We start from the raw sequence: 9,283 nt of genomic DNA on the forward strand, positions 1-9,283 counted from the left end.
AATGCCCTTACTCTTATTGATAATTGGCACTTACTAGTATTTATTTGCATGTTGCGTGACCAAACATTAAAGTTTCTTAATCATTGTAATCAAGTCATTATTATATTGTTGAGATAAGTAAAGCAAGGGTTTAAGGTAAATTAAAAAATATTTTTTCTTGAATTTGGTATAATTTTTAAAATGAATTTTTAATTTTATGATTTACTAACTAAAGTTTCTTAATCATTGTAATTTTATAATAAATTTTTAAGATTTACTAAACTTATTACAATGACAACGTTATCTAAGACTGTCAAAGCATCTTTCCATAAATACATATTTACGTATACACACCAAAACTACGTTTCCTCACATCATAATACCCTTATATAGATGTGTCTGTGTGAGTGTATACGCGCATATATCAATACATATATACATAGATAAATACGCATACACGCATAATATTATTTTAAAAGATATTTTTACATGCAAAAAAAAATCCAAAAAATAAATAAATAAATTTAAGCATAGAATATTTTCACATGTAAATTATTCTTTAACGAAAAAAAACACAAAAGAAGTCTAAATTCTCCAGCTTCCTGCTTATCTCAGAAGAACAGCCTGCCACATTAAACATGTCCACCATGCAGTTCTCAAAACGTTCACGAAAAAGATCCAAAATTGCTGCACGCGCGCATATACACACAATACCATAATTATGCTTCAAATCCAAGTTCTAGATATCATCAATTCAGTACTAAATAGTTCCAATCTTCAGCTATATATTTGGAGACAGACCAACATCAGCAGCTACCTTAAACACAAACAAACGTCGTTCAAAATGAAACCATAAAATGCTAGGGGTACTACCATTCATCATCCATCAGTATCGCCTGGGAAAGCGGTCCAAGAACCTTCCGGTGGGGCACTCATATGCATAATGCCCTCTTCCCCCACAGTTGTGGCAGATCATCAAAGGCCCCATGCAATCCCGGCTCATGTGGCCTGGCTGCTGGCAATTCCGACAAATGATGTCTCGATAACCGCCGCCGCCGCCACCACCACGAGGCCCCATGCCCCTCTCTTCCATTGTATTGGCCTTCGGGCATTCTCTAGCAACATGCCCGGTAATGTTACACAAGTTGCAGACAGGATCGTTCTGACAATCACGCGCTATATGACCTGTCTTCCGACAGTTCTTGCATGCTTTATCATTTGTACAATCAGCTGCAACATGACCTTGCTTGAAGCAGTTGTTGCATAGTCTCAGGTCACCCGGTGGCAATGGGGGAGCTGGGCAGTCTCTAGCACGGTGCCCTGCCTTACCACAGTTATGGCAGATTCCCTCGTTGGGACAGTTGCCAGCCATGTGGCCGGGTTCACGACAGTTCCAACACAGTGATTTTGTGGTGCATTCTGATGCAATGTGCCTGGTTACATGAAGCTGTTAGTAATAACAAAGGATGGCAATCATATGCAGTAATTAAATCTGATCTTCAAAATTATTTGCTTACTGTTTGGCTACCAATAACAGAGGATCTCCCTAACTAACATACTCACAGTTCAATTCATGTCAGAGTCACTAAAAGCTTGTCCAGCCTGTTATCTAAATAGGTCAAACTTGACCACATTTTGAAGGTCATTAATTTTCCAAGTTCAGTGTCAAACCTATTTTTCCAAGCTTAGAGCTATATATCATACAATTGAATCATTTGATCTAGTTCTTAAACATTTTCAATTGTCTTAAAGTAAAACTAAGCTTACATGCATCTTTCAAGCATGATAATCATCAAACCAAACTTGAAGAACCGATTAAGTCATTCAGCTGAGAGCTTTATCTAAAACCCAATTTCCATAGACACTCACCAAAAAGAAATAAATAACAATACGCTCACCACTACAAAGGCAAATGCTGATGCACCATTCTGGATGCATCGTATCCTAGAAAGGATTCAAATTTGCTTGTGCCACCCTTGCAAGAGTTGAATAGAACTTTTAGCATGATGCAGACCATTGTGATGACTAATTCCTAAATGTGCTCAACTCTTGTCATAATCTCCCAGCCACTAAGGGCTGCCTAAATTCTCTTGCTTGTGAAAGTCGAAATACAAGTATGCTGAAGTTACAGGATTGTATGATTCATACGTTGAGGCTAGGTGTCTGTGCCAGACAAGATTTTGGGGATTGATAATACCAAAGGATTATAGAATTAGAAATACTGTGGGATTAAATTTGAGTGATGAAATTATTTGTCCTAATATTATTTAGTTAATGGTTTCAAGAAGAAAAGGAAAACTTTGAAGTTCTAGATAGAGCAGTCTTGCGGGGGTGGATTGCCTTGCTAAATTGCCCACTTTGAGGGACTAGTACTGTAGTCTGGAGTACATGTTTGGACCAAATGACGACCAGTGAGACCCACAGGAGAAGTAATTCTCATAATTGAAAGGATAGAAGACTTGTATGGGCAATTATTACACAGCAATATAATAGTCATTTTTGTAATGCTGCATGAAGACAGATTTAATTAAGCCTAGCAGGCCATTTGTCTTCTTACTACAACTGACTTCATGTCGGTTGTGACTGTTCAAAATTACATTTGAAAATGGGAATCGAAGCAAAAGAAATAGAAAAGGGAAAGAGAACATAAAAAGCATTAACTAATTAAACCTTTCATGAAAAAAACCGTAAAATCCTACTAACATATATAATAGATGCATGATGAGTCACATCAGGCTCTGTTGGGTTGAGAAGGCTTGGATTCTCATAGTATAAATCCAAAGGATCCTTACAGGAGTAGTCTAATATATGTGGCACTGAGATAAGTAATAAGTACATGACTAAAGAAAAAAAAGAACATTAGGCCACCCATTTTGTTCACATTCTGAAATAATTTGAAATATACCAAGAAGTAAAAGTTCAGGCCAGAATGTGAAAGAATGAATTTGATAATCAAGAAAATGACAATCCATTTCAAACAAGAATCCTCTACATGTGCAAGGAAAGTTAAATTAAACCCCCATAAGGCCACTATAAAAAGCAGAGAATATCCAGTACACTTGGTGAGATAATTAACAGCATTTTTAAAACTTCATGCTATGGGTGCTCCAGCACACTAAGTCAATAGTCTAGAAATTAATTGGCAAGTTACTCAGGGAATCAAGATATGCATGCCTAGGATTTGCAAGTAGCATAGGATGCAAGCAATGATATAAGCAAAAAGCACGTGACAAGAATCCTTACCCTGGAAGTCCACAATTATGGCAGATTGCCACATTTGGGCACTCTCTAGCATAATGACCTGGCCGTTTGCAGTTCTTACACAGATTGCTCTGGCTGGAATCATAACACAACAGTTATTGCTCAGAAGAAAATAAACCATAAATTCAAAATTTTGTAAAACTGGTTGTTTGATTCTTCAAGTGCCGCAGAATGTCAGGTTTATTAAACAGTGCAGCAGCAGCATAACCTAGAAGATTTTTGTTCCTTTTAGCATAACAGAGAAAAAATGCAAGGTTCATGATAAGCACCCCGAGTAATATTAACATTAATGCTTACTTTGCAACTCTCCACACCCTGTCCCAAGGTGGCAAGTAGACCAGTGCCAAAGTTTGGCACACCCACTAAGAGTACTATTAACATTTACGATTTCATTTAAAGAGGAGCAATTGGGTTGAAAGTTTGGAGATAAAAGTACAGATAAAAAAAAACGCATAATATGTTAATATTAATTTAAAGTAATTCAGATTTTTTTTTTGGTTTTTTTTTTTTTTTTTTTTTTTTGGGGGGGGGGGGGGGGGGCGTCCAACCACCAAAATGGACCATGCAATAAGTTTAATGGTGACCAAAACCACTAGGCCATATACACATAAATTCATATATTTACAAATACAAATGCAAGAAAACATTGTGGTGTACTATGTGAGAATTTAGAAGTAAAAGTATGAGATTTTTAACTTCAGAAGTACCAAGAGACATTTATAGAATTGCCATTCACCATTTCAATACACCCTCCACATTTGTCACTAGAGAACTCATACACAAATCTTTCACCCATCAGCTCCTCAGCTGGCATATCTTTATAGATTATAGTTTAGACGACAAAAACAACCAATAAATCATGGAACCTAGACAACCTGAAGCCCTGATGTTCCCTTCTGTAAGGTCCAGCACGATGGGAATACCGTCCCGTACGGATCCTACGATCCAGAGGGCTCCTGCTCCTGCTTCTGCTTCTGCTGTCTGAGCTCATATTAAAAACAATCAGATTGAGATGAGCACCACCACTTTGCAAAAACACCAATACCACCACAGCTGCTGCCTACTCCCTGTTCCACATTACAACCACGCCCAATACCATATTAATGAGTCCAAGTAAAACTTCTACTCTCTCCTTCATATAAACAAACACCAGAACCCCAAAATTAAAGGATGCATATACTTTCAGCATGCAGACAACCTCACACAAATTCTCTATCATTTCTCCTGGCAGCAACACACACTTAGTCTAAAAGACCCCAGTTCTTCAACCACATCCTTTGGTAAGAGATTTTGAAAGATCCTATGGCCACAGTTAGTTCCCAAAATAACCACCAATTAAGTATCCATTGATACATGGAAGACAATGCTCCAACTTCAAGGCATTAAATAGAGGGACCGCCTATTTATACTTGATGCAGAAACCCCAACATTAACTATCACAATAGTCAGTTAAGATAGCTTTCAATCATCAGGAAAATTTAAAATTCCCAAATCAAGATTTAATACATATCCAAATCAGTAAGTCAAAGCAATAGAAAAGGGGGAATGCTATATACACAAATAACCCTCACAAACTCACAAAATTCATAATAGTTCCACCCAAAATTAACAACAGTAATTAACAATAGTTATGAACTATTGTTAATTTTGGATGGAACTATTATGAATTTTGTGAGTTTGTGAGGGTTGTTTGAGTGATATGGAATTTCCCATAGAAAAGCTGGCAAAATATACAAATAGAAATGGACCCCTCAAGGTTCACATCTCCAGCACTCATTTAACTTTGTCCACAATGACTTGGGTCTAAACAATGACATCACCAGTTAACAATTTTTTCCCCAGCCGCTGTTAAAACCAACAAACATATTCAACCGCATTGTAGAATATATAAACTACTTCAAAGCCATAGACTTCATACTCTGTGGAGTAAAAGAGTTTAATCGCCAATGACCAAAAAAAAAAAAAAAAACAATCCAGCAGAAAATGACCAGGGGGGAGGGACAATGATTGGAACATGAAAAAGTTAACAACCATTAATTCTTTTTAAAGGCACTTATGGCAACAGTTGGGACAAAAGGAACAAGAAGCATGCACATGAATGCCAGCTATGCTGACTACATTTTGGGATAACAACATACAATGAATTACATGATTTCATTGCAAGTACTACAAACTACTATAAGTGTCTCGAATTCTCAAGTTATCTTCAGAAGCTGCCCATGCGGCCATAGTGCATCTCTTATTAATTTTATTATTATTATTTTTTTGAGGAGGGGGATGTGGAGGAGGTGTCTAGTTTATGCTAACCCCTCAGGTCCACTTAACAGTCATGCAAGGTAGTCAAGGGCAAAAGGCACCCTTAAGTCACTATGGTGTTCATAACTTCATATCACCTGACACCTGAGGTGCTAGGGTCCAAAAAAGCGCTCAACTGAGTGAAGTGAGGTGTTAAATTAATAAAAATTATATTTAATGTGAACAAGACAATAAATAATGCACATAATTATAAAACATCTAAAACATCCCTAAATACAAATTTGTTTAATATTTTTCAAGCAAAAACATAAAATGTAGAAATATTATATAATAATAATAAATATAAATATAATTGTTATTTGTTAACTAAGTTTTCTTCATCTGGAAACAATATTCAATATTAACTTCTCTGAACCCTCAAAGCAACAAACACAATATATATTTAAAAACACAAACAAAACTGTGGGGGAAATGCAGCGAACAGACTGACCAAAACTATCAGAATGGACCAGATTTCATGGGGAGATTGGAGGAGGGGAGGCCACTGGAAGCTCCTGTCGCAGGCGAGCCTGCTGGTGAAGAGCAGTTGCCAGAACATTCATCCACATGCCGAGGGGGTTCCCGGTGTGTGACAGCTCCAACCGACCTCCAATGACTGCTGCCTCACTCAAATCTATTTGATGGTGACCTTTACAGCCATAAAAAAGTAAGAAAAATTGGAGAAATTGAAAGAGAGTTGCAGTGCTTTTTGTTGGTTTGCAGTAGCAGCAGATAAATGAGATTTGAGTTTATTTTTCCCTGCTTGATTTCTCATTTTTCCTCTTCCCATTAGATTTTCCAGGACATTTCACATGCCTTCTGTGACTTTCAGAGACAAAGATCTTTCATTTTCTTTTTTTCTTTTTCTTTTTCTTTTTTTTGTATTTTCCTTGTTACAGCCCAGGCAACCCAGAGGCATCGACGCCCAAGTGCCTAGATGGCACCTAAGCAAAAGGAGCCTTGCCTGGCAGTATGCAAGGCGTTGCCCGAGCGCCTCTCTCGCCTGACTACACTGCAGTCACGTGGAAAATCTAGCACTAAAATAGTAAAGGTCAAGTTTGGTAAGAAGCATATGCAAAGCAAATAAATAAAATTGGCCAAAGTGGGTGAAATAATTGGGCAGTAAAGAGCTCTAGCAGCCAATAATTGATGCCCGCAATGTTATGAAAGGCGCAAGGCGCACAAGGGTCTTAGAGCCTGAGGCGCGCACAAGGGTCTTGGAGCCTGAGGCGCAAGGCGAGGCATGAACCTGGTGAAACTAGGCGCAAATTAATAAAAATAAAATAAAATAAAAATATTGTTGAAGAAAAAGGTATAAAATAGATTCTAACATCTAATAATATTTTAACAAGCATGTTATAAAAAAAAAACACTCTAAAGACCAAAAATTTCTATATTTTCATCATTAGAAGCATCATCTCTAATATCTTCTTCCACATCATCTACTCCTCTTGTTGGATGATTTCTATGGTTTAGAAGCGTGATGATAGTTTCATGCATTTTTTTGGTAGGTGATATACTAGACTTGAATTTGCATATTTCTTTGTTTTAGTGACTTAATGTTGCATTTTGTTATTGCATTTGTTCAATTCTCCCCATCCATCTTCATCTAGTTCAAATTCAATTTGAGCATTTGAAGTAATAGCCTTTTTACTTATTGTCAAATTTGTAGTTGAAGCAATAAATTTAAACTCTAAGCAGTAAAAAATTAAATAAAGTAGCAAACAGTGAAATAAAAAAGCTTGAAAAACAGCAAAAAAGCCCAAGGCGCGCACCTTTGCCTAAGGCGCCTTGGGCTGAGGTGCGCCTTTTGGTCTGCGCCCGCCTGGAAGGCTTCCAGGCGCCCAGGGTGCACCTTGGTGCGCCTTGCGCCTAGACGCGCCTTTAATAACACTAGATGCCCAACTGTTCAACATGATGATATGCAAAGAACTACTCTACCTTGTTGCAGCAGTTCATATTTCTGCGCTTATCATCCACAAACTATAACCTCTTGCAGCAAAGGCGCCAATTAACATCTCAAAAAGTAACCAAACAACCAATTATGGTTGAGAAGAGGGCAGCAAAAAACTACCAATTACTTGACTGCTATTGTTCACATAGAATTAATTTGATCAAGGTAATTTCCTCACATCATGACAACGACACTATTAGCTCTTACTCCTAACCCTTAACTTCTTGGAAATTAGGACGACCTCTCGTATCAGGTCATTCTCAAAATTTTCGATTGGATTATTAGAATTATCATTTTCGTGTTTTTATTAACCACAACAAAGAATTGATTCCCTATAGCAAATAGTCCTCTAGAAAAAAAAAATTCCAAAAGAGATCAGATATGAAATGACGAAATCAGAAGCCCTAATTCACGAGATCGGAGTACAAATTAACATATAAAGTCGTCAAACAAACCAACAGTAGACAACACGTATCCATATTAAACAGAATAAAAAATTCAGACCGCGACTTAACGGAAAAACTACTAAAACAGAAGCAGACAGGCCTACAAGATCTAATCGCAACAGAAAGACATAAACAACATCTACGTACGGAGGTAGAGAGAATAACATACCTTGCGCTCGAGCTGAATGCAGATTACGGCGGTGAACAAGAAGAAGAAGGAGCCGAACAACGAATGCAGAGAAGACGAAGGAGATGGGCGAGGGCTGCAACTGAATCCTCCTATCCCGAAGGTAGGCCCATCCCTGCTCTCTTCAACCCTACAAGTTTCTATTTATTCCCCAAAATAACCTTAATCTTTGGCTAAATGGCATTTTGTCCCTTTATCTTTGGTAGCTTCTTCTTTTTTTTTAATTTTCTCTTGCACGAAAAAATATAATAAAATGAACACAAAAATATCTTAATACGATGAATATTTTATACTTTATAATGCCAGTTTATATTATTCAATAATATAATACATTACTTGATATTTTATTTTATCGTATATTTTTAACCTATTCATATTCTGTCTTATTTTTTATATATATTTTTAAATAAATAATTTGTTTTGTTTTCATTTTTGAACATTTGAAAAGAAAAATATAAATTTGAAGCAAAAAATAATTATGGCCTCAACAGCACGTGAATTGTAAAAATTGGTTGTTAAGTTAAAAAAAAAAACATTTTCAAGTACTTTGTGTCATTTGTTCATTCAAAAAAACTGTCATTTAGTAAATAATAAAATTAATATTTACTAAACTGTCATTTAGTAAATATAAAATAAATTATTTTTTCCACTGCAATAAATTTTTTTTTGGTTTAAAGAATTTCTTAAAAAAATAAACTGTACGTTTATTTACACACGTTGTAATATATAAAAATTTTAGAAATTATAAATATTTAAAAATGTATCTTAAATTAATTAAAATTAGGCCCAAAAAAGAGTTTAATGGTAATTTGGTGAATTATGAAACTTCTGAATAAACCTATCTTGGTGTTAAATTGGATCAAGCCTATTAATGAGTCAAATTTGAAGACTGTAAAACAATGTCAATTTTATTAAGTTAATGAGTCAAATTTGAACATAAAATTAGATCAAATCGAGTTAAATTGGATCCAGCCTAGTATTAGGCATCATAAATGGGATTACGACAATTCTATGGGATCTACATTTATCAAAAATCAATAAGTAAAATAAAAGTTATTTAAATTTAAATTTGGTTAAAATATATAAGAAGTTGATTGGATAACCTATTTTGAATTCAAATAAAATTTAAATGAGTTAAGAGTTAAACCAACCAAATCATAG

At 35.8% G+C, this 9,283-nt stretch overlaps 1 protein-coding gene across 3 annotated transcripts; it reads right to left on the reverse strand.

The window, feature by feature from the left end:
* Window positions 1-681: 681 nt before the first annotated feature.
* On the reverse strand, window positions 682-8,257 carry LOC127808483 (zinc finger protein GIS2-like). 3 transcript variants are annotated; one of them, XM_052347057.1, is made up of 5 exons: window positions 8,105-8,257; window positions 5,987-6,784; window positions 4,116-4,307; window positions 3,223-3,315; window positions 682-1,412 (listed from the first exon to the last, which is right to left on the reverse strand). In XM_052347057.1, the coding sequence occupies exons 3-5, from the start codon at window positions 4,229-4,231 to the stop codon at window positions 866-868; spliced, it is 756 nt and encodes a 251-aa protein (XP_052203017.1). In that variant the 5' UTR covers window positions 4,232-4,307; window positions 5,987-6,784; window positions 8,105-8,257; the 3' UTR covers window positions 682-865. The 3 variants fall into 3 exon arrangements, with proteins under 3 accessions (XP_052203017.1, XP_052203025.1, XP_052203009.1); XM_052347065.1 differs by having other exon boundaries at window positions 5,987-6,184; window positions 8,105-8,256; XM_052347049.1 differs by lacking the exon at window positions 5,987-6,784.
* Window positions 8,258-9,283: the final 1,026 nt, after the last annotated feature.

The sequence above is a fragment of the Diospyros lotus genome, chromosome 1 (assembly GCF_014633365.1).
Source record: "Diospyros lotus cultivar Yz01 chromosome 1, ASM1463336v1, whole genome shotgun sequence".
Lineage (NCBI taxonomy): Eukaryota > Viridiplantae > Streptophyta > Magnoliopsida > Ericales > Ebenaceae > Diospyros > Diospyros lotus.

Coding starts and splice junctions, on each gene's coding strand:
- LOC127808483 (XM_052347049.1), bottom strand. CDS start 4,231: ATGAGCTCAGACAGCAGAAGCAGAAGCAGGAGCAGGAGCCCTCTGGAT. Junction 3,316..4,115: donor AGGGAACATCAGGGCTTCAG/GTTGTCTAGGTT, acceptor TTATGATTCCAG/CCAGAGCAATCTGTGTAAGA. Junction 1,413..3,222: donor CATAATTGTGGACTTCCAGG/GTAAGGATTCTT, acceptor TCATGTAACCAG/GCACATTGCATCAGAATGCA.